At 40.6% G+C, this 25,879-nt stretch overlaps 1 protein-coding gene across 1 annotated transcript in view; it reads left to right on the top strand.

The window, feature by feature from the left end:
• SESTD1 (SEC14 and spectrin domain containing 1) overlaps window positions 1-25,879 on the top strand; it is a 96,075-nt gene that overhangs the window by 17,783 nt on the left and 52,413 nt on the right. Inside the window, exon 2 of the mRNA XM_004701465.3 lies at window positions 19,017-19,096. Within this exon, the coding sequence (XP_004701522.2) occupies window positions 19,017-19,096 (80 nt within the window). The remainder of the gene's footprint in view (window positions 1-19,016; window positions 19,097-25,879) is intronic.

The raw sequence follows: 25,879 nt of genomic DNA, 5'->3' as shown, positions 1-25,879 counted from the left end.
TTTATTCAACAGATATTTATTGTGCTTTGGCCAGGTGTTAGGGTTTTCCAAGACCAAGAAAAAACACACCTTCAAACAGCTCAGTCAGTACCTGCTTTAGACTTCAGAAATAACTTTATTGCCTGATTGACTGTCTCTGAAACCTTTTGCCAGAAGGTCAATTCCAACTCAGAACTGCCCTGTAGGACTTCGTAGAACTACCCACAGGGCTTCCAAGGCTGACTGCCTCAGCGTTCTCCCAGAAAACAGAGAGTGGGTTTGAACTGCTGCCTTTTGATTAGTAGTGGGCATTTAAGCCACTGCACCACCAGGGTTCCCTTGACTATTTTTAAAAAGCAAACCAAACCCACCGCCATCTAGTTGATTCTTCTCATAGTGGTAGAGAGAAAGTAAATTGACGTTAAATGTAGAACCTATGCTGTTAGCTGTGTTAGGTCTAATTCCTCTTTAGCATTTTGAGTGTTTCTTTCTGAGTCAGGTAATACTACACTTAGTGTTTCTTCACTTAGCAGTTCTTTCCATTTGTTTGACCAGCCACAACTGTTCACACATCACAGTGAATGCATTTTGTGGACATAAACTTTGGTCCCTTTTTTTTTTTTTTTTAGGTAATTTAATCACCAACAAAAAGTGTAACATGATGCTAGTGATAGACGAGAGAGAGACTGCTGAGGAAATGACTGCAGTCACAAAATGAGAAAGCCCTGAAGAGACCGGGAGCAAAAGTCTCCCATGCCAATACAGAGGCAGAAGCTGGGGCTCTGCCTGCTCCTCTGCTCCTTTGTGATCTTCTGGTTATTGTGCTTACAGAATCTGTCTCCTCCCTCCCCACAGTCTTACATAGGAACCAATTATTCAGATCTTTCTCCACAACGAGCTTTAGTGTGTGAGGGTGCATGTGAGTATATCTTACGAGTATGTAATGGGGATTCAAAAATTTAGAAAAATGGAATAAAAATTGAACTGTTTGAAGCCCCTCATATAATCTATAGCTCCTGCCTTCTCTTGAGGTTCTGAAATAAAGAAAATATTGTTAAATGTAAAAGCTTTCAAGAGGATTATAGCTCCCTCTTATACAATATTGGCGTATGTAACCACGTATTCTTTTTTTTTAAATTTTTTTTAGGAGGGTATTTTTAAATTTTTATCATGGACATTTTCAAACAAACAAAAGCAGAAGGAAAATTAAAATAAACCATTCTGTACTCATCATCCACTTTCAATAATTAACAGGTGGCTACTTCTATCTCATGTATAAGGGGTTTGAATACACTGTGTGAAAAAAAATGGAATTAAAAGGTAATAAATTATCCCATGATGTTTTTGAAGTCCTTCATATATTCTCTCCCCATTTTTAAAGCAAACTCTGGGTATAGTTTTATTTCTAAATATTAAAGTGTATGCCACTAAAAGGTATAAAGGACCTTTCAAAAATAATATTGTATCTTTTAAAAAATGAGCAGTTCTGCTTAAGAAATGTTATGATGTTTACTCACCCACTTCCATGAAGTTGATTCTGACTCATGGTGACCCTATAGGACAGAGGAGAATACGCCATATGGTTTCTAAGGCTGTTAATCTTGAAGGAAGCAGATTGCCTCATATTTTTCCTAAGAGCCGCTGGGAGATTCCAGCCACTCACTTGTTTAGTACTCCAGTGCTTAAATCCATTTCTTAAGCATAAACACCTTTATGAGGTTCCTAAAACAAAACAGCACTAAAACCAAGCCCCTTGCCAAAGGGTGGATTCTTCGTCATTGTGACCGTCAGGACAGAGGGAAATGTCCCATAGTGTTTCCGAGTGAAGGAATGACATGAGGACCATGCCATGTCTGGCTTCCTCTAGCCTCAATAGGAAAAAGGGTACTCTAACTTGACACGAGCCGAAGGCAGGATTGCCACAGGGCAAGGCCTTGCCAGCCATGCCTCCACCCCTCATTCTTGCTGACCCTGTTCTGACAGAAACCATGTGCTCTGGGTCTGATAATTCAATCGCAGTGGCCATGCAGAACTCATAGATGATGCTCACGATTATCAGGGTTTATTAGGGAAATTAGAAAGTTAAACCACAAGTCAGAGATTAAGGTTCATCGTGGCTCTCCACAGCCATGCTTTTCTGGGCCTAAGCCTCTCAGCTATGTGGTCTCTTGGCCTCCGGTGCCAGTTCTGTGGACCAGGAAGCTTACTTACCACTCTGCCTCACGATCTTGTGTCTCGTGGTCTCAGTGTTAAGGCCTCTGTTGCCTCAGCCACTTCAGACAGGGCTCTCATGCAGTTCACTGATGACTCTTCTTTCTGGGTGACCCCTGCATTCTCTGTGTTTCTGCTTCTAAGATGAGATTCTTTTCCCAGAGGAGTGGCAAAGTTGATCAATCCCAGTGTCCTCCATACCTTATAGGAAGGAGCTCTGGAGGCAGAGTGGGTTGGTTATGTGTTGGGCTGGTAACTACAAGATCAGCAGTTTGAACCCATGAGCCACTCCTTGGGAGAAAGACGAAGCTTTCTGCATCTGTAAAGATTTTCAGCCTCAGAAATCCACAAGGGAAGTTCGATCCTATAGGGTTTCAGTAAGTTCGAATAGACTTAATAGCAAAGAATTTTTTGAGACACCTTATTTGCATTGTGTGGGAGTTGCAAGCAATCTCACTTCTCCACACCAAGCCTGTAAATCTTTATATAAGCCAGCTGCCAAATCTTTCTCCTATGGAGCAGTTGGTAAATTCAAACTTCTAACCTTTCAGTTAGCGGCCAAGTGCTTAAACACTGTGCCACAAATGGTTACATATATCAATACTGTATAAGAGGTGGCTCAAATTGTTAGGGGTTTCCCCTTGTTAGAATACATGGTGACACTATAGAACAGGGTAGAACTGCCTTTGTGGGTTTGTGAGACTCTTTATGAGAGTAGAACACTTTTATCCCAAAGATTGGTTGGTGCTTTAAAATCACTAAACTCGTGCTTAGGAACCGAGTGCATACGCCACTCTGCCACCAGTGCTCCCACGAGTCAGAAATGGTCCAATGGCAGTGAGTCTGGTTTTAGGTGGAATTGACCCCAGAGCTGACTTACAACAATAAATACCTTTACTATTCATGTTACAATCAAAGTTATATCATTAATCAAATAAGAACATGGGAAGTAATATAACTTAAGGCCGTAGAGAATGGCCTTGGCCTCATTCTTGGGGTTAAATGCCAGCTTTGCTGCTTGGACAGGCTGACTCCTTTACATGTCACTGTCAGATTTCTCAGCTCTTATATGGTGACAGTCATGGCTCCAAAGTCATAGGTTTGTGTAGTTGTAAATGAAGTAATGCATGGGAAGTGTTTAGAATAGTGATTTATTTATAGCATGTACTTGATAATCTTCATTATTTTTGTTATATTTATTTGGAGCTATGAGAAAATAACCAGATTATTGATTTGAGCTCCTTTTAGAGTAGATGGTGTGTGAAAGTGGTTTTCATTCAATAATTCAACCTATGCTTTAGAAAATACGGAAACATCTTAGTATTATTTTAATTTAGAGGAGCACTTTATATATTTCTCAAAAGCAATCTTGATGTGCTTTTAAACATATATAATACCAGAAAATAAGAAACCTTTAATCTTAGACAATTCTTGATGTATGTTGGTAGAAAAACTTTGAGATGCTCTAAGAGCTAGGACTTATATTTATCATTCTTATAACAGAAAGCTAATTTTATATTCCTGTTCTACCAATTTATTTCTACTTAAGGAACCCTGATTACTTAGTGGGTTAGGTGTTGGGCTGCTAACTGAAAGGTCAGTAGTTTGAAACTACTATCCTCGCTTTCTATTCCCACAGTTCTAGTCTCAGAAACCCATAGGGACAGTTCTACTCTCTCCTATAGGGTCATTATGAATTGTAATCATTGCGAGGGCATTGAGCTTGTATTTTTGTTTGGAGGCACATAAAATGAGAGCAGAGGGACATTGGGCCTCCACTCAAGTACTCCCTCAGTGCAAGAATACTTTCTTCTATTAAATTGGCATTCTATGATGCTCACCTTCCCGACACAACCACTGAAGACAAAGCAGGTGAATAAGCAAATGTGGTGAAGAAAGCTGATGGTGCTAGGCTATCAAAAGATATAGCGTCTGGGGTCTTAAAGGCTTGAAGGTAAACAAGCGGCCATCAAGCTCAGAAGCAACAAAGCCCACATGGAAGAAGCACACCAGCCTATGCGATCACGAGGTGTCGAAGGGATCAGGTATAAGGCATCATCAGAACAAAAAATCTTACCATAGTGAATGATGGGGGGAGTGCGGAGTGGAGACCCAAAGCCCATTTGTAGGCCACTGGAGATCCCCTTGCAGAGGGTTCTCGGGGAGGAGACGAGCCAGTCGGTGCGATGTAGCAACGATGAAAAATACAACTTTCCTCTAGTTCCTAAATGCTTCCTTCCCATCCCCACTATCATGATCCGAATTCTACCTTGCAAGTCTGGCTAGACCAGAGGATGTACACTGGTACAGATAGGAACTGGAAACACAGGGAATCCAGGGTGGATGATCCCTTCAGGACCAGTGGTGTGAGTGGCAATACTAGGAGGGTGGAGGGAGAGTGGGTTGGAAAGAGGGAACCGATTATAAGGAACTATTTGTGACCTCCTCCCTGGGGGACAGACAACAGAAAAATGGGTGAAGGGAAACGTCGGGCAGGGCAAGATATGACAAAATAATAATTTATAAATTATCAAGGGCTCATGAGGGAGAGGAGAGTGGGGAGGGAGGGGAAAAATGAGGACCTAATACGGGGGGCTTAAGTGGAGAGGAAATGTTTTGAGAATGATGAGGGCAGTGAATGTACAAATGTGCTTTACACAATTGATGTATGTATGGATTGTGATAAGAGTTGTATGAGCCCCTAATAAAACGATTAAAAAATAAGTAAATAAATTCTGAAAAAAAGTGAGAGCAATACTATTGCTTCTTATGTAATTAGCCCTCTGTATATGCTTGGCATTGAGAATGGCAATTCAGTAATCCTTCAAAACCTAACAGGGAACATAAAGTGCTATTCACATAGCATGTACATTATATTCTCTATTATAAATAATCTATGGATGATTTAAAGTGTATGGGAGGATGTACACAAGTTACATGCAAACACAAGCTATGCTATTTCATACTAAGTTCTTGGATTTTGGTATCCATCCACAGGCATGATCTTGAACCAATCCCTTGAAGATACTGGTGGACAGTTTTACTTTTCTTTTTTCCCCCTTCATGTAATCGGTTTAATTCTTTTTATTTTACTCCATCTGCAGTGTACAATATTGACAAATATTTCTTTGTCTTTGTAGCTGAAGTTCTTTCATAGCAGTATGTTCTAATTATAGTGGAAGTAAGGGGGCTAAATTGCTCAGCATATGCAGTTCATTTCACAGACTTTTAAAACATGTTGCTGACATATTTTTAGATTTCGTTTTCTCATGCCTAAAATACACATAGTTTTCATCCAGATTTTTCTGATTTTATAAAACTGGCAATTCTGTTAGGTGTATTATTTTTTTCACAGCTTTACTGGTTCAGTTTTACCTACCACAAAATTTATCTGGTTTTGATGCACAATGCAGTGGTTTGTAGTATGCTAACAAAATTGTACACTCATCATTGCAATATGATTTTTTACAATGTTTCTGTCACCCAGAAAAGAAACCTCAGACCCATTAGCAATCACCCCGCCCCAACTTCCCTAGCCTTAGGCAGTCACTAATATACCCTTTCAGTGTTACAGATTTGTGTATTCTGAACATTTCATGTAAGTGGGATCACACTGTGAAAGGTCTTGTGTAATGGCCCTCTTTCATATCGCTTGAAGTTTTGAGGGTCATCCATGCTGTAGCATGTGTCACTACTTGATTCCTTTTTTGTCGTCCAGTAGTATTCCATGAAGTTTTGTTTATCCCCTCAGCACTGGGTGGACATTTAGGCAAATTATTTTATTTTATTTTTATCTGCTAGGAATGATGCTGCTTTGGACATTCATGTACATATTTTTGTATGTGGACATTGTTTATTATTTTCTAAAGCTATTAGCATGTATAAGACAATGCCTGCTTTTTTCATATGTTTAAAATTTTTATTTGATGGTAGAGCATCCTTAAAGCCAACTGTAGTAGAGAAAAGCAACAGACGAGGTTTTAGGATCCTGAGTTTTATGTCATGTCTTCTGCTCTGAGAACTTAAGAGACTAAGTCTGTATCTTCAGATCTGCTTCCCTATCTACAAACGTAAAAGGGACCCGGATGACCTCTGGAGCTCCAAATCTACGGCATCTGTATCTGTTGCTTCTTTGTGACATGGTCAAATTACGAAGCTTCATTTCTCTGTCTTAGTTACTGTTTTTGTTTTGCCTCAGAAAAATAAGGATATTAATTGAATTGTTTCTGGTGGTTATGAGAATGAAATAAAATATTTTGGGAAGCTAGATGGTGTCACTTTGTATGTCAAGTGTTGGTATTTGTAAAGCGATTGCTAGCATTTCCATCTGTTGCACGAAGCTTTTGATCTTAGTGGGAATATTTTGGCTGTGGGCTCAATCAATGGTATTAAACTAGTAATTAGTAGAACTAAACAAACAAACAAAAATAACCTTACTGCAGTTGAGTAGTTTCCAACTTACAGCGACCCTATAGGACAGAATAGGACTGCTCCATAGGGTTTCCAAGCCTGTGCGATTTATGGAAGCAGACGGCTTCTTTATCCCATGGATCAGCTGGTGGATTAGAACCACTGACCTTTTGGTTATCAGGCACTGCAGTGTTTCCCAACGTGGGCGATTCCATCACTTAGAGGGCCCTGGAACAATGCAGTGGGGTTGCAAAAGCGGATCCCTACACTTTATCCTGGATTATGGGGTATGGTACAAACGTTTTTAATTGCCAAGGGGACACTGAATCTTTTTTTTTTTTTTTTTTGTGAAAAGGGGTTGTAGGTCAAGTAAGTTTGGGAACCTGTACATTAGAGGAAGAAAAATTTTAGCAACAAAGAATAGGTGCAAGAGCCCTGGTGATGCTGTGAGTAAGCATTGGGCTGCTGCCTCTAAGTTGGCAGTTTTAACCTCCCAGCTGCTCTGCTCTGCAGGAGGAAGATGAGGCGTCCTGCTTCTTAAAGATTCACGGTCTTCAGAAACACTAGGCTCTGCTCTGTAGGGTCACTGAGTTGCAATAGACTTGATGGCGATAGGTAGTAATAGATGGCATCTACCAAGTGCCTACCATCTTGGAAATAACCCAATCGTGTACATACATTAACTCATTTAATCTTTATTCTTAGAACCAATTATTTTCATGAAAGATGAAAGGACTTGCCAACACCTTGGTTCAGTACTAAACTGCCTTTCAGTGAAAGGGAAACAGCTCTTTGGAATAGAATCCCGTGCTAGAGAGAGGTCTTCATTGGGAGGACATTGCTTGGGTAGCCGATATTCCTGACAGTCCCTTCTGAGGGATAAAAGAGGCAATCATTCTATAAGTAAGAAGTTTTCCTTATGAGTCTTAACGTTTGTTTCATGTGATAGAGGAAAGCTGTCTTATATATTGACGCTTTTCCAGTATATTCAGTATTCTGTTTGTAGTTTTTTGTTGTTGTTGTTGTTGTTTGTTTTTGTTTTTTTGGTTTCAGTTTGTTTTTAATTGATCATTTTTTGGGGGAGCTCTTACAGATATTATAATCCATACATCAGTTACATCAAGCGAACTTGTATGGATATTGCCATCTTCATTTTCAAAACAGTTTCTTTCTACTTGAGCCCTTTGATATCAACTCCTCTTTATTCTTTCCCTTCCCGACTCTACTACCTCTTGAACCCTTAATAAATTATATATATATATATATTTTTTTTTTTTTCCTTCCTTATCTTAATGCTGCCCGATATCCCTTCTCCCACAGTTCTGTTATTCATCCCACTTGAGGGGTGTTATACATCCGTCATTCCTCTCAGCCCGCCCCCCCCCTTCCTGTACTCTCATGGAATTGTTACTCCCATTACTGTTTCTGAGGGGTTTATCTATCTTGGATTCTGTGTATCAAAATGTACATATACTGGTCAAGCAGGATTTATGAGGTTGAACTGGGACCAAGATAGTGGGGGTGAGGAAACAAAGAAATAGAAGAATGTTGTGTGTTTTGGCGAGCTACCCTGCATCCTGGATTAGTCATCCCTTCCATGTGTCCCTTCTGTGAGGAGTTTCCAATTATCAACAGATGGACTTTGGGTCTCCACTTTGACTCCTTCACAACAATATGATTGTTTGTTTTTAATCTTCTGACACCCGATCCTGTTGACACTTCATGATCACACAGGCTGGTGTGCTTCTTCCATGTGGACTCTGTTACTTCCCTGCTACAGTAGTTGGCTGTTTGGTTCACTTTAAGCCTTTAAGACCCCAGATCAGATGCTATATCTTTTAATAGTTGGGCACTATCAGCCTTCTTCACATTTGCTTATGACTTCATTTTGTCTTCAGAGATCGTGTTGGGAAGGTAAGTATCACAGAATGCCAGGTTATTAGAACAAAGTGTTCTTGTGTGAAGAGATGACTTAAGTACAGGCCCAAAGTCTGTCTGCTGCACCATATAAATATATATACATAGTCCATTACCCCTATCTTTATATATTAATATATTTATGTATATACATGTCTATATTTATACCTCTCTATATAGCTTTTACCTCCTAGTTTTTTCCTCTATTTCCTTTTACTTTCCTCCGGCCCCACCAACATTCATGATCACCCTTCATTCAGCTCTCAGTAATTCCTTTTGGCTACATTACAATTGATCAAACACCACAAGGCCTCCTTCACCTTCTGTGTAGATTTTTGATTCCCTAATGTTCCCCAGTCCCTAAATTTGTTGGTCACCACCTCCCCACCCCCAAGCCATCAGACCCATTGTTTTGCTTCGGAATTGTTTATCCTGCCTGCCTTATATAGATAAACATATGATTAAAAGAAAAAGGGAAAACCTATATATAGTTCCAGGCCCATCCACTGCCCTTTGTGAATGTCCCCCAACTAGGTCAGGTGAGGTGCCAAGTACTTCCTCCTGAGTCATAAATCTATTTTGGGGATTCCTCAGGGACCTTGTGATTTTGCTCCCATTGCTACTCTGTTATGGACCCTTCGTGATTCACCCCATTGTGTGGGGAGTCAGACTGGTGATGGAAAGTAATTCTTTCATGTGTTCTTCTCTCTTTCTGCCCTGCTAATAACATAATGGTTTCCATTTTTTTATTGCCAAAGGGACTTTTTTCTTATATAAGCAAAAGAACCTAGTAGTGATGAAATCTGAATTTGTTACAAATATTTTATATTATTCGAGCATTGATACTCTCATATATAGAAGGAGGCTTCAAAATGTTAATGGAAAGATGCTATTATCTTTTAACTAGCCCCCCTTTCATTGAACTTTTTGAAGCCTCCTTGTATGTGAGAGGAGTCCTTGTGGCATAGTGGTTACGTGTCGGGCTGTAGTCTACAAAGTCAGCCATTCAAAACCACCAACTGCTCCGAGGGAGAAAGATGGGGCTTTGAATAGTATTTCAGATACTCAAAGGCACAATTTACCCTGCCCTGTAGGGTTGCTGTGAGGCAATATCAACTCAATGGTAATGAGTGAATTTTCCTTGTACGTGGTATCCTACATACAAGCAACTGGATGCTAAGAATACATTTGTATGTCAATTCTTTGGAATTTGGCATCCTATAATCTGATTCTCTGTATTCAGATCCATTAGAGCCTTAAGAATTGTGAATATTGGATTTAGTTGAATATTGAATCGTGAATATTGGATATCAGCTCCTAAAAAGGCATGTCTGTTTTTGCTGAGGGTAGAGAAAGAATGCTTCTTGTTAGGATGAAGGCCCAGTGAAATTCTGAGTTGAAGAAGACGGAAGGAGGCACCTACTACAGGTGATGCCGAGTTGGGATATAGAAAGTAGATGATATTTGCAAAGTTACTGTGGCAATGGAGGGCCATGTGGTCACGGAGCCAAGGGGACTCTGGACACACGCTTCCCTGCAGAACCTGAACCTAGTGTGTGGTCCAGGTTTCTGGAGCTCAGTACAAGCCATAGGTGCTGGAGGAGCCTTGATGGTAGGTAGAAAAGTCATCTCAGAGAGCCCTGACAGTAGTTAAGGAAGCTGTAGCCATGGGGTACTCCACAGCTGGTGATGTTGGGAATGTCTTGATCATCCCAAGCGCCACCCATATGATTCACATCTCTACAGTAGTGTTCTTTTTGCCTCTCGCTCCCCCAGTATTGGTGAAGTAGCATCTAAACCACTGAAGAAATAAATTTAACAGACAAGAACCAAAGATTTGGGAAATTCGGACTCTGTACATTGGGGGTAATGGTTTGACTGACTCTAAAGAGGGCCTTTTCTTACCATTCAGTTTTTAATTGTCTTTACACTTCTACCTAATTAAGCCCCCATGATCATCCTGTGTCCTTTGAGAAAGTCTGTCAACCCACCCCAAAAAAATCACCATAGTCTCAGAGCTGGCCTCTTCCCTGAATTCAACTGCTAACTGTCTCACTAGATGCCCTTGGAAGCCACTGTTTAGATTGAACCTTTTTTTTTGACATCCTCGGCAGACTAAGACAAACGTATTACTTTCATGAAAAACGAGACCTGGTCCGAGGTCATCAACTGATCACAGGGAGCATGTCTTATTTGGAATCAGCCCGCGCATGTGTGAGCTGGAACCCCAAGCACCATGCTTTTGGACTGACTTTTGCACATCAGTGTCAGTGGCTCCTGCAGATAAAGAGCCATGCTTCTAGGGATAGTTGCTCATGTTACAGTTCTTAAATTGGACTTCTAAGCAGTAAGAATTTTTGACACTTAAATAGTACAAGCATTTTCCTGTCCTACTACACTAAAGCAGAATTATTGTCTTTCAAGGTAGGTTGTCCATATTTTCATAGAAAAATTGAGATCTCAAAATCTCTTTCTCTTGTTTCCCTCTCCTCCTCCCCCACTGAATAAACTCGGTCATGGTCTGTACTATAGAATGGTATGGCCTGGCAATAGGTAGCTTTCAGTTTAATTTAGGGGAGTTGTACTTTTGGATAGATATGCAGTGTAGTGAAAGTCACTTTTTTGCCATTTTCATTGAAATCTGAGGGATTGCTCTTTCATTTAGAACTGTCAACATTGATGTAAAACCAGATTAATAGTCATATATGGGTATCTGCAAAAACACAAAAAGTATGTAAATTTTAAGCTGCGCTCTGCTGCTCTTGTGTATGATCCTAGAGTCGAGTAATGTTTACTCCTTTCTGGCTAGTGTTATACAGCGATATGTGGCGTGAAGAACCCTGTTAGGATAACCCACTGCCATCGAATTGCTGCCACCTCATAGATATACCTATGTAGGGTTTCCAAGGCTTTGTAAATTTGTGGGGACAGCCTCGTCTTTCTCATAAGGGACAGCTAGTGGGTTTGCCAAGTTTGTGGTTAGCAGCCAATCGCTTATGCGACAGCGCCACCAGGATTTAGGACTGGGAGTGCCTGTGTGCGTGCACCTATCTGTTACTGCTGACAACGGTGAAGACATTTTAAACCTGAACTTAAGGACAGCTGTAATATTTCTTGTGGAAATATAAGGCTAAGAAGCCTACATTCTGATTTTGTTCATTTTCTTTATGTGTCTACACAGTGTAGACTTATTAGAAATGATTTAGCCTCAGGCTATCCTAATGGGTTTTCACTGGTTGTTAAAAAATGAGTTTTGCAGAACCTAACTGAGTTTTCCAAATGAAGTGTTGATTTATACTTATTGAGAGAGAAGTTCCAGTGCACCTCCTATTCATTTCATCAATTACAATCTTTTCTGAAATGTAATTTGCCCAGTCTGACTAAAAGACCTGCATGCTCCTTGCTTGCTACTAAAGACATCCTCTGCTGCCCTCTAATGGCTGCCCATCTGTAGCACCCAGTAATATCCTTTAACCATGGTCAGCGGTCAGCCTTTGTCCAGTACTCAGCAACTTGTGTAGCTTCTGGATCTGTGGGACAGGTTTGAGTAGAAAGATACAGTGAGGGGTTGCTTTGTAAGAAAAACTCTCACCTGGGAGCCCTCTGATGGCCCTTCAAAGTGTTGGCATCCAGGTAATTCTCCTCATGTTATAAATCTTAGGTCCAAGTATTTTACGTGACTGTGTGTTAACTACTCACTCATTTATCTACCCATTAATTTGTCAGATACTTTTCAAAAGGCAAATATGTTCAGAACTTATCCTTAACCTAGTAGGTGTTATTCAAGATTTTTTGAATAAGTGAATGAATGAGTGAATAAATACAAAGAGAATAGGGCTCGTCTATGCCCTTGGAGAGACTCCAAGCCAGCGTGATTACTTTTATTTTCTTTCAGAAAGCTCTCCAGTATCTTTGAAAAGATGATGGAAACTGGGAGATGGATACAAGTACCATCGGAACCTGGTTTCCTTTTATTTCTGGTTCTCAGAATCATCGCCCCTAACTGTAGGACACTGTTTAAAGTAGGATTTATTTTGCACCTAGGAATTAAGTGAATTAATTTGAATAGCCTTACTTTTTTTGCTTGAAGGTAAGTGGAGTTCTGGTTGCGCATTGTCTTTTCTGTGCCCCAATCTCAAAGGCATCTATTCTGCTATAAACTCTGGCTTTCTGCTTCCTTTGTAATTAATAAACTGACTTAAAATAGGTCATATCTTAAGTGGTGATATATGAAATGCAACATGTGCAGTGGTGTGTACTTGTTACTTGATTTTTCTTTGTTTAATATGTGGTGGATTCTTCCATTTCTTAGCCTGCTCTACTTGACAGATTTTGTGGGTTTTCAGTATTTGTTTTAAAATTATTATTAGCTCATACCTTATAGATAGTTTCACGGTTAGCTTAATTCCTTGATTGGGAGTGTAATTCACTCAGAAATATTTAGGGTGAATAGCCTCTTTTATGAAAAACAAACAGATTCGGGTTCTATTCATAATAACACTTAATTTCAGTCACGCAGAACTTGTACATAGACCACGAGGCAGTTGTTCTAATTGTACAGTGGGATGCCAGATGATTTCCAATGAGGAAAGGTAGGCACCAGGGTTGTGTACTTTGACTGTGCTTATTCAGTATGTATACTGAGTTTAGAATCCAAGAAACTGGATTAGATGATAAGAACATGGCAGGGGGATGGAGGAAGTCTCTCTAACAACCAGTGGTGTGCAGATGACACAGCCTCGCTGTTGAAAGCATCGAAGCCCTGCAGCAGTTACTGATGGAGATCAGAGGTGACAGCTTTCAGTGTGGATTACACCGCAACATCAAGCAGTAATGCTCACAACTGGACCCGCAAACTGTGGTGAATGAAGAGGAGGTCGAAGCTGTCAAGGATTTCCTTTTACTAGAATCCATAAGCAACGCCCATGGAGCAGCAATCAAAGATCAAGTGATACATTGCATTGGGGAAATCAGCAACAGCAACAAAATCTTCTTAAAAGGGATCAAGCTGTCGTTTAGGTGTGCTTGACCCCACCCATGGTAGTTTAAATTGCCTCCTGTACCTGTGAAAGCTGGATGATGAATAAAGAAGACCAGAGAAGAAGTGATACATTTGGATTATGGGATTAATAGTCCTGTTGCCGGCTTCAAGGAGTCTGGGAAGCCTGTCACAAATACTAACTGAAAACAAAGGCCAGGTTGATTCAAGATATTCTCTGACAAGTGTTTGGAGAAGGAAAACAGTCAGGTTTCTCTGCTGAGCAGTTTTCAGAGTTGAGTCCTGACCCTGTAAATTAATGTACAAGAAACAGGTTATATTACAATGATCACAGAAAGAGATTAGCAGGTTTTTAAAATGTCAGGGCTACAATTGATCCTCTAACAAGGCAGGTTTTGCAGTCCTCATTAGGAGATTATACCTACACTTCCCCAGGGGCTATTAGACCACCCTTCCTGCAAGCTCCTTGTGCCTTGTTTACCTTCTTGAATCAGGACATCCCTGCAGATTAGGGATGTTACATTTTGAAGTTTTAACAAAAGCTTAAATTTTGTTATATTTCTAGTATTTTGAATACCAGAAGGGTACATTTTTTACCATTTCAGTACTACTTAGCTGATAGAAATGCTGTAAAGATTAAATAGGCCCATACAGATAAACCATTCAGTACTGTGCATGAATTCTAGTCAACACTTAGCAAATGTTAATTATAATGATCATCATGATGATTATCATGGTAAAGCTTTCACACCAGGTCCCTGGCAAGCAGGCTACAGAAGGGACTCAAGATAAGATTCTGAGCGAAGTCCTTGTATAACAGCTTGTTGTCTGAACGGACCACTTATCAAGTTACAATGTTGTTCCAGAAGCATGAACAATAGTGCTTTCAGATTAAATATGTAAAGTATCAGTTTTTCTTTCTACTTCCTATTCCTTTTTTCCCTTTAATACACAAACCTGTGGAATAATATACTTGTTGAACTAGCCTTGCTTAGTTAGCCATTGTTAGCCCTGTGTACAAGAGGATGAAACATGGCCCAGTCCTGCACCATTCTCCACAATTACTCTTGTGTTTAAATCCATTGTTGCTTCCGCTGTGGCAGTCCATCTTGTCAAGGAACTTCCTCTTTTCCACTACTCCTCTGCTCTACCAAGCATGATGTCTTTTTTCCTGGGACTGGTCTTTCCTGATAAGATGTCCAAAAGACATGAGATGAAACTTGGCCATCCTTGTTTCCAAGGAGTATTTTAGCTATACTTCTTCCATGACAGATTGGTTTATTCTTTTGGCAGTCCATGTTCAAATGCATTGATTCTTCTTTTGCCATCCTTATTCAGTGTCCACCTTTCACATGCATATGAGGCAATTAGTTAGCCATTATATGACCCATATTGAAGCTACTTTTTAAAGACATTTGGGGCCGGGGGTAGGGGGGTAGGTCAGGACTATGTTTTGAGTGTTTAGCTGGCAGCACAGTCTCTGAAATAATGGGATAGGTCCATGGTAAATATTTGCAGAATAAGTAATATGCATGCATATAGAGACCTAGTTTTTGCTTTGCCTGAAAAATGGTTCACAAGAGTATATTGGCACTAAATACAATTAGTTGGTGCTCCCAAGGAACTGTCACTATAATGTGGTGGTGGGTGGGTGTGAGAGGAAACCGAGAATGAGGAGAGAAAGTGGGATGGAGAAATTAATTACAGGAGACTCATATTATTGAAACTTTGATTTTAAAGGTTTGGCTTTTCTTTAAATCCTATTTTGGTAGTATATTAGGCTGACAAAGTTTTGGAATGGCAGCCTTTTCAAAATCCCCTCTTAAGGAAAATGGCTTTTTCTGTAGCCCTTGGTGTGTAGATCGTCTGCTTTTGCATTTTAGCCATTACTCTTGGTTGAGGCTGAGTGGACTCTGGAAAACTTTACTGAGAGCCGTGAACTAATAACTTGGTCCAAAAACATGAACTAGGATAATCAAATTTTAAAAACAAACACGAACGTTTTATTGCCAATTTCATGAAGGTTTACAGAGCAGACCAGCTTCCTGTGTTTCCTGTTTCCACTCTTCCTCTTTTCCTAATCCTTGTGAATTGGTTTTGGTGTAGATGCTGCCATTTTGCTCTCAAGTGGGTGATTACCCTCAGGAGTGCATGTGCCACCCTTGTGTTCCTGCTACCCTTTTAGATGCACTGCTTCCCGGTTGTTTCGCTGAAGATTGAGCCATGGAAGTGAGTTTAGTTTCATACCCACATGTGATGAAGGGCTAGTAGGCTCAGGGGTTCCACCAGTCTCTATCTAATCAGTAAGCCTGGTCTTCTTTATGATTTTGAGTTGTGTTCCACATTTTCTTTCCAGGCTCTCCTGGACCTTCTACTGTGATTCCTTTCAGATCACTTGGTAGTGGTAGCTGGGCACCCTGTAGTTCTGGTCTCAGGATCATGGAGGTTGGTGTTTGTGTGGCCTGTTATGCATCTTCCATTTTCTTCCTTCTTCTTTCCTCTGGACAGATCTCTCAGATGATGCTCTTGAGCTTTTAATGCCCTAGTCAGTACTCACCAAAGTAGGATGTAGAATGTTGTCTTTGTGGACTGTGTTAAACCAATGGACTTGACTGTAGTCCTGTGCTCCTAGGCTTACCACCTCCTTCCCTAGTGGTTATGTGTAAAATTTTTTCATAACTTTGCCCTCTGTATACTCCACCATGTTCTTGGGTATATTTGTAACATAGGTACAGTAAATCACATGTAGAAATACCCTCTTTTAAACTTACTTATATATACGGGTACGCTCCCCCTTTCTTTCCCATACGTGTTCAACCTGCATGCATGTCTGTCTGTGCATCTACTTACAGATGCCATAAGTGCAGGATTGTGTGTATAATGGTATTTACCTCCGTTGCCTGGAACTCTTCCCATCCTTCCATATCTTTTCCTACCTCCGTAATTTTTTGCTAAAAACTCTTATTATTTATTGCCCTACCTTTCACTCATCATAATATCCTCCAGGTTTATCCAAATTACAAAGTGTTTAACATCTTCATCTATTACTTTTCTTTAATGGTGCATAGTATTCTATTACACATAGTTTATTTATTCATTCTTCCACAGATGGTACTTAGGGTGTTTCCATTTCCATCTTTTTGTTATTGTGAATAGTGGTGCAGTGAACATTGAATGTGCATATATCTATTCATGCTGAGGTTCTTATATCTATAGGTATATAAACCCAAAAGCCCAAACTCACTGCCTTTGAGTCGATACGGACTCTGAGTGACGCTATAAGATAGGGTAGAACTGCCTTTATGTGTTTCTGAGACTGTAACCCATTAGGAAAGTAGAAAGCCCAGTCGGGCTTTGGGGTGGCTTGTGGTTTTTAACTGCTGACTTTGTGGATCACAGCTCAGCATGTAAGCACTATGCTACCAGGACTTCTAACACATATAAAGAGGCTTCTCACACACACACACACACACACACACACACACACACAAATTTTTTTCCACGAACTTTTTGGTGCCACTTTTTATGCCAGTAGGGCCACTAAGTTATTTATATTTTTCCCTCTGATAGTGCTTTTACTTTTAACGTATGTGTCGATCTTGGATACATCTTGGGTTTCTTTTTGTATATGGTATGAGATATGGGTCCTATTTCATTTTGCTACAAATGGATAGCCAATTTTGCCAGCACCCTTTGTTAAAGAGACTATCTGTTTCCATTTAATGATTTTTGGACCTTTGTCAAAGATCAACTGTACATAAATGGATGGACTTATTTTGGGATTCTCAATTCTGTTCAGTTGGTCTCTGTGTGTTTGAGTACTTGCCTGTATCCTAGGTTTGAGTCTGCGATTGTGAGGTTTCCTACATTGTTCTTTAGTCGTGCTTTGCTTTCCAGAGTCTCTTTTCTCTCCCTGTAGAGTTGTTGATTAATTTTCCCATATCCTTAAAGCAGGGGTTCTCAGCCTGTGGGTCACGACCCCTTTGGGGGAGGTTGAAGGACCCTTTCACAGGGGTTGCCCAAGACCATCGGAAAACACATATTTCGGTGGTTTGTAGGAACCAAGGCACTACTCTGTCTGTCCCCAGGTGGGTCCGCCTGCATGTAGATACAGCCACATACAAGTACCCAGTGTGATGACATCATCTTGCCAACCCCATCACATACACCCTGTACAAATACAGGTGTATGTGACAGGGTTGGTGCCATAATGTGCTTATGCGGATCAGTCACACATGTAGAGAGCAACTACTACCCTGTTTCCCCGAAAGTAAGACATTCCCCGAAAATAAGACCTACTTACAGTTTTGCCTCTTGCTGAAATATAAGGCATCCCCTCGAAAATAAGACCTCCCCCAAAATACGCCCCTCCGCCCCTCAAGCTACATTAACTCTGGACCGTAGAGGTGGGAGCCGCTGCGCAGCTCACTGTTGGCCGCGGTGCAGCCGGAGCACACAGGAAGTGTGAGGTCTCTTTAATAAAACAATAAATGAGTACCGTATTCTTCTTCATGGAAAAATAAGACATCCCCTGAAAATAAGACCTAGGGCATCTTTGGGAGCAAACATTAATATAAGACACTGTCTTATTTTCAGGGAAACAGAGTATGTAGAAAGTAGTCACTGTGTAGAAAGCAGCTGCCGTGTTGAAAGTAGCTACTCTGTTAAAAGCAGCTACTGTGTTCAAAGCAGCAGTATTGGAGATAAAACAACACTTCATGAATTACAATTACTGGGTAAATGCTTTAATTAATAAGTAATTTTATGGTTGGAGGTCACTACAACATGAGGAACTGTATTAAAGGGTTGCTGCATTAGGATGGTTGAGAACCACTGCTTTAAAGAATGATGCTTGCATCTGGATTGGGATTGCAGTGACAGGGTATTTTTTTTGTTTTTTTCTTTCTTGAAATGTGGAGAGAGGGAGACAAATTTAATAGTAGGAGAAGAAATTTAAAAATTGAAACCATGTGGTAGGGATGTATTGAGGTAAATGTGAGGATAAGATATGTTCATGTGTTGTGGTGAAGCAAAAATGTGAGAAATCAGAAAATATTATTTAATTGAGGAGCTAATAGAGCCAGATATGGAATTAATAATCAAAGCAATAGTGAGAAAATAGATTGATGGGTGCATTCCTTAATTTAAAAAATAATGTATTAACGACTTCTATGTTTCAGATCCTGTTCTGCCCTAAGAATATTGCTCTGTAATGCATTTAAGTTAGTCCAATGGTTCTTAAATGGGAGCAGTTTTGCCAACCACAGGACATTATCTAGAGACATTTTGGTGGGAGTGGAGTAGCCTGCGGTGCTGGCACGTAGTGCATAGAAAGCAGGGATACTGTTAAAGCATTCATCCTACAGTGCACAGCACAGCTCCCTACAAAAAACGCTCAAATGTCAATAGTACCAAGGTTGAGAACCCCAGGTTTAAGTGTGTATTTTGTAGACTGTAGTAACTGTTATCGTAAAGTTTACATTTAACTTTCTGTTTCCAGAAGTGAGGACACTGACTGGAGTGAAATGGAGGCCTCTGTCATATTACCCATTCTGAAGAAAAAACTAGCCTTTCTTTCAGGTATGAGTTTTCCTTTCTTAAAATTAGAAGTGTTTTATGTGTAGATACCTTGTTTAATTTTTTTCTTCTTTAATGCATTTTCGTTTTCTAGGAGGTTTAAAAGAAAGTTTTTAACTAAGTGTAAAAGTGTTTTTGAGACCTCTTTTAACCAGAAAGGACAGCTGGGCGAGCTAAGTGTCGTCATTGGCACGGGGCAGGGCGATTTCTGTTCCATAAGACAAGCATGATTGCTAACTCACATATAAATACTTGTTCCTGAAATGTAGGTAAGCTTTAGAATAAACTGATTCTGGCTGGGGCTCTCCAGGGACCCCTTGTTTCTCCTTATGAGAAAGTTTCATTTTACTGGAGGAGTTATGAACTATCCATTACTGGTACTTTCTTTTTTCAGTTTGGAGTGGATTACATCAGCTTGAATTTACCTTCAGTTGTTTGTGAACCAGAATCTCAGCGACTAAGAATCTCAAATGCTTTTGAGGTCTGTTGCAAGAAAGCAGAGATGTGCACTTTGAGGGTAGCCTTTGCTGACATCTTGGATCATGAGGTAGATCTCCACATCCTTGAGGACAGATCACCTGCCCATGCTTGCCTAAGGTTGTTCATAGTGCTGTTCAGACTATCTTAGCTTGCTTTTTCTTATCCTCTTCAGGTCTTGCCAGAATTGTCTTTGTATTTATGCCATCAGTGTCATATTTAAAACATATTTGTGTTCGTAAATAGGCAAGCTTTCCCAATAGTAGATTCGATAAAAAGTGAAGTATAGTTGATTAATGTGGCTCTTGCAGCCGTAATCCCTTAGGAGAGATATAACGTGGATGTCGTACTCCTGTGGCTGTGGCCCCCAAGTGGGACCACACTCTTTGTTTAATGGCTATGGAGCCCTGTTAAGGTGCGATTCACATATTTAGCAGTTCAAAATCACCAGCAGCTCCTCGGGAGCTGTAAACAGTTAACAGTCCTGGGGAACCCAAAGGGGGTCGCCATGAGTCAGCATTGACTCTGTGGCAGCGAGTTTATTTAATGATTATCTTAGTCACTATTACTTAACAGAGAATCCACTACAGCCAAGAGGAGGAAGAGTCCTTTTTCTGGAGTGGCCTGGGGAAAAAGCCTGGCCGATTAAGGTTCATAGGAGGCCAATGCCTATTGGAAACATCTGGCCAGAGACCCCAGGTCTTAGGTGCATAAATAAGATAAAGCCCAATGGTGGAGAATAGATTATTGTATTTGATTGTACCATGTAATGCCAGTCCACCATGCAACCTTTCCTTGTGTGGGTTTGGTAAGAAGGTGCGGGAAGGAACCAATAGGATTCACCTGTGAGAGTAATTGTGAACAAAATTGCTTGATGCCATCCCGCTGAGTGTAAAATGAGCCCACTGAGAAGCAGGGGTGTGATCTCATCACCAGTAAGAGCCAGGAGGGGAGTGCGTCTTCTGGCTTCAGACCTTCAGATTTGACTGAACTACACCCACTACCACATGAAACATTCCCTCAAACTTTCGTGAGTTCTGTGGGACACTGCAGCAATATGCAGAACCCAGTCCCCTGAGAGTCTATACTGAAGGGAAAATTGAGTAAATGGAGCTGACTAGTATCTTGCCAGAATTGAATTTTGGGGGTTTTACCTTTGTGCTAGTTGGGTTGAGTAGAGAAACAAATTCATAGACACTCGTGTATAAGAAAGAACTTTATATAACGAATAATTGTATATTAAGAAAACATCCCAGCCCAATCTAGATCAAGTCCGTAAGTCCAATATTAGCTCATATGTCCAATAGCAATCTATAAATTCCTCTTCAGAGTCATACAACACATGCAATGACGCTGAATTCAGGAAGATCACAGGCCAGTGGGTCGAACATCTTGTAGATCCAGTGGTTGTGGGAGCAACTCAGCGCTGGTGTGGGTCTCCACATGGCTTCTCCAGCTCAGGACTCTGGTTCCATCAGCGTCGCTCCATCTGGGATGCCTGTACTTCCACTTGCATATGCTAAGAGCAGACAGACATTCTTCCACATAGCCGCAACACTGTTATCACACAGGAATAACCAAAAACAACAACCAAACAAAACAATCAAAACTTTAATGTCCCATATTCTTCCCAGGAAACTTCATGGCCAAATCTGACCTCTGGCTAGCTAAAGAGGAAGAACGACCATGAGGCAGAGGTCAAACAAGCATCCGCTCTCCATCTTTATGATTTGTTTCTATGGTACCCCACTTGAAGGGGTCTATGCCTATCAGTCTCCACACTGTATCTCTATCTGTGACTGACACCTCTAGCACCATCGGTTTAGCTTGATCTTACGGTCCCAGTGGCAAAGTAGCTTGCACAGCACCCTGAACCTGTTGCAGAGCCTTTTCTTGTTCTGGACCCCACTGAAAATTGGAGACCTTTCATGTCACTTGATAAATAAGTCGAAGTAGAGCACCCAAATGAGGGATATGTTGCCTCCAAAATCCAAAGAGGCCCATTAGACGTTGTGCCTCCTGTTTCGTTGTTGGGAGGTCAGATATAATAGCTGATTCTTCACGTTAGTAGGAATGTCTCGACATGCCACACACCCCTGAACCCCTAGAAATTTTACTGAGGTGGAGGGTGCCTGAATCTTCATTGGGTTGATTTCCCAACCTCTTGCACGCAGATATTGTACCAAATAAATCTAGAGTCTTTGATACATTCTCCTTAGTGGGTCCAATGAGCATAATGTCATCCATATAATGGACCAGTGTGACATTTTGTGAAAGAGACAGGCGATCAAGGTCCCTTCGGACTAAATTATGACACAGGGCAGAAGAGTTGATTGATGTACCTCTGGGGCTCAGTTGTGGAAGTATGTTGTTGCCCCTGCCAGCTGAAGGGAAACTACTCTGGTGGTTCTTCGAGGCTGGTATTGAGAAGACGGCATTGGCCACATCAATAGTTGCATACCAAGTACCAGGAGATGTATTAATTTGCTCAAACAATGAAATCACATCTGGCTTGTCAGCAGGAATGTCTTGAAGGGCGAGTATGTGTCCCACCTCCAGGGAAGAAATATAGGAGTTCCCAGAATCCTCAGGAGAAGGCCATGCCCACACAGAGGCCTCACTGGCTATGACCTGATTGACAAGCTAGACTCCACCCCTTCCTCAATTTGACAGTAGATTATGTAACTGCTGTATTCAGTATCCACCTTCCTGGAACTAGTTTAGTATTAATTCTTATAAAATAAATTATCACCACTTAAAGGATAGAGCTAGAAATTCCACTAGTATTGCTATTTCTGTTTAGTAATTTTATATATTTTTCCCTTTTTAGGTCTTTCCTAATCAGTAAACACTAACTTTTCCCCCATTCTTTTTTATTGTGAATGGTGGTGTTCCCATAGGTTTTTTGCTTTGTGTATAATAAGTTCAGCAGTTCTGTAAGTGCAAGTATTAGAATTTACGTTTACATTTGTTAGGTTTTTACTCTCCCAGCAGTGTAGAGAATGCCTATTTTCTGATATTCTTCCCAAAAGTGCACATTATTTTTTCATTTTTTATGGCCCTACTTATCTTGAAAGTCGTTTTGGCTTCTGCCCCTTTCACTTTTGCACCAGTGATTATTTTATTGTACCTTAGTCCTTTGGCTGCCAACTACAAGTTCAGCAGTTGAACCCAACAGCCACTACTTGGGGAAAAGATTAGGCAGAACATTTTTACAAGTATCTGTAAAAGGTTTATAGCCTCTGAAGCACTATGGGGCTGTTCTACCCTGTGCCATGGGGTCGCTGTGAATCAACCCACTGGCAGTGGGTGTAGTGAGAACAGAGGACACGAGGTTAAACGTAATCCTTAAAGTTATATCCTCTAAGGACAGTTCTGCAGAGGGCCAGCATGTTACAGGCCAGGTATGTGCCTGTATGTGGATTTGGTGTAATGCAAGAATAAAAGTTAGAGCATTCAAAGAGTAAGTGAGACCTCTCTTACCTTACCCCTCTTGACTTCCTCTCTTGACCATGATTATTTAAGCCAGCAATTTTCAAAAATTCTAACAGTTTTCATTGTACTAACAAGATCATTCAGAGAGGATATGGTTTGAACACTGCGTACTCTATTAAAAAAAACAATCCCTCTCACTCTCACTGCCATTGAGTTGATGCCGACTCATGACCCTTTAGGGCTGTGATGTTTACGAGACTAGAAAGCACCATGTTTCTCCTGCAAAGCATCCCTAGTCTACAGAGAAACCATATACTGCTGCAGTCACTGTTGATTATTGTTGTTAGGTGCCGTCAAGTCAGTTCCAACTCATAGCAACCGTATGTACAGCAGAAAGAAACGCGGCCCAATCCTGCGCCATCTTCATAATTAGTGTGAGCCCCTCATTGCAGATACCAGGGCAATCCCTATTTTGGGGGGCTTTTTTTTTTCTGCCCCTCTGCTTGACCAAGCACAATATCCTTTTCCAGAGACTTGTCCCTGTTGGTTATTAAGTTGACCCATATGAAAATTACCTTTTTGAAGTAAACAAATTGCTTGGCTATCAGCAGTTTGTGTGGTGGTTAACCCACTTGAAGGCAGAAGCTCGCGTCATGTCACTGATAGGAGTCTATTTTTTTTTCTTCCCCACTTGACCCATTTCAGTTTTCATGAATGAGAGCTTCCTGGAGATTGTGTAGAATCATTCCTTTCAACATACGCTGTTTGTAAATGCTTCTGAGATTGCTGTCAATATCACTTGGGTCGGAAGATGGGCTTCTGGACAAGTCAAACACGTAGGAAATTTACAAAGAAGCTATGTGTGCACAAAAGTATTAGTTATATTTGAACTTTTATGGCAAATTGAAGGGGACTTGGACATAGATGAAGTATAAGTGTTCCGATCCCCGGCTTTAGGCCTCATCCCCTTTAGAATACATACAGTCTTCAACGCTTGATCTTTGTGAGTGGAACTCAGATCAATCTTTATAAATTGTACTCATTTTTCTTTGTCTTAACTTTTCTTTGAAACTTTCATACTTATCATATCTCATCATTTTCCAATTTTTTTATAACGTTATTTATAATATGTACAATTTAGCAAATAAACTCATTATTTCTTATGACTTGGAGCTTTTTTTCCTGATTGGAAATTCTGTAAGGCTGCAGTAGAACCATTTATTTTATTTTACATCTAAGGCCCACAATAGGTGTTTGATGAATTGATTGCATTATGCCTCACAGTACATGGAAGAAAATTAAACAAAATGATAATTGCTATGCTTGGGTAAAGATTTTGTGGGTGCATTTTATCCTTTTATTTCTTTAAAAAAAAACCTGTATCTTTGTTATACTATTGTAAACATTTGGAATATGTAAAACAAATAGCAATTTCCATCTTTAAATTTTATTTTTGTTGTTACTGAGAATATAGACAGCAAAGCAGTTACCAACTCAGCAATTTCTACTCACATAACTGAGTGGCATTGATTACTTTCTTCAAGGCGGGCAGCATCCCACCCTCCTTTTCTGCGTTTTTCATCCTTCAATAGCGTAAGCTTGTTTCAAATTAATAGTAATCCTTTTTTTCTGTTTGACTTTTGAAGTAAGAGCATTGCCTTTGAATGCCTCTTGCTAGGAAAAATACTGTGCCCATCACAGAAATCCCCTTCTAGTCCTGAAAGTTAAAGGAGGCTGGTGAGCAGCCTGGTGTACTCACCTGGGTCCACTTGTTGAGTGGACCTGGGAAAACCCAGCAATGAAGAGGCGGGCTGAGTTTGGACATGTTTCATTGGCACCTGCTGGCCTGGCCCACAGAAGCAGGAGAGAAGAGGAAGGACTGGCTAGTCTAAGATGACCAGATGTCCCACTTTTGGCGGGACAGTCCCGATTTTTAACAATTTTTCCCGCGTCCCACGGCGTTTTTAAAAAGTCCCGATTTTTGGAAAGAATGCACGACAAGCTAGGGTATACAGTTTTCGGCTGCCATGTGGCTATTTCGCCAGAATATGAGTTTTATCAATGGTGTCCCACTTTACCAATGGTAAAATCTGGCCACCTTAGGCTAGTGTGAAGTTTAACAGGTTACATGGATCCTGAGCTTACAGCCCATGGGGCACCAAGGCTGATGAGAGTATGTGAAGGGACCAGCTGGAGTGGAGTGCAAGAAGTAGGGGGTGGGGTGGTGGTGGTGGTGGTGTGGTATGTGAATTCTCAAGCTTGCTGTTGATATGCATGTGACCTTGCTTGGCTGGCTGTGACTGAGATGACCAGAACTCACTTGAATGAAAACAGAGAATTTTCACACTGTGAGCTGGTATGTATTCCTACAATTCTAATGACCTGTTCTGAGTTGCTTGTGAATGCAGATGCTCAAAGTTCCAGTCAGAAATGAGGACTATTCATATAAAAGAACATGCTTACCTCCTCAGAGTACTGTGTTGATAGGGATAGGAAATTTAGAAATTGGATATCTGCAGTAGGAGGTTATAGAGGCATAATGTGGCTGCCTTGAACACTTTTTTTAAAAAAAATCATTTTATTGGGGGATCGTACAGCTTATCACAATACCTCTATCCATCCATTGTGCCAAGCACACTTGTACATTTGTTGCCATCATCATTTTCAAAATATTTTCTTGCTACTTGAGCCCTTGGTATCAGCTCTTCATTTGCCCCCCTTCAACTCCACCCTCCCATCCTCCCTCACGAACTCTTGATCATTTATAAATTATTATTTTGTCATGTATTACACTGTCCGATGTCTCCTTCACCCACTTTTCTGTTGTCTGTCCCCCAGGGAGAGGGTTATATGTAAATCATTGTGATCGGTTCC

The sequence above is a fragment of the Echinops telfairi genome, unplaced genomic scaffold (assembly GCF_000313985.2).
Source record: "Echinops telfairi isolate 266 unplaced genomic scaffold, ASM31398v2 ScPeMD7_3;HRSCAF=10, whole genome shotgun sequence".
Taxonomy (NCBI): Eukaryota; Metazoa; Chordata; class Mammalia; order Afrosoricida; family Tenrecidae; genus Echinops; species Echinops telfairi.
Note: the sequence above shows the minus strand (reverse complement) of the source record. Positions and strands in the feature narration are given on the sequence as shown.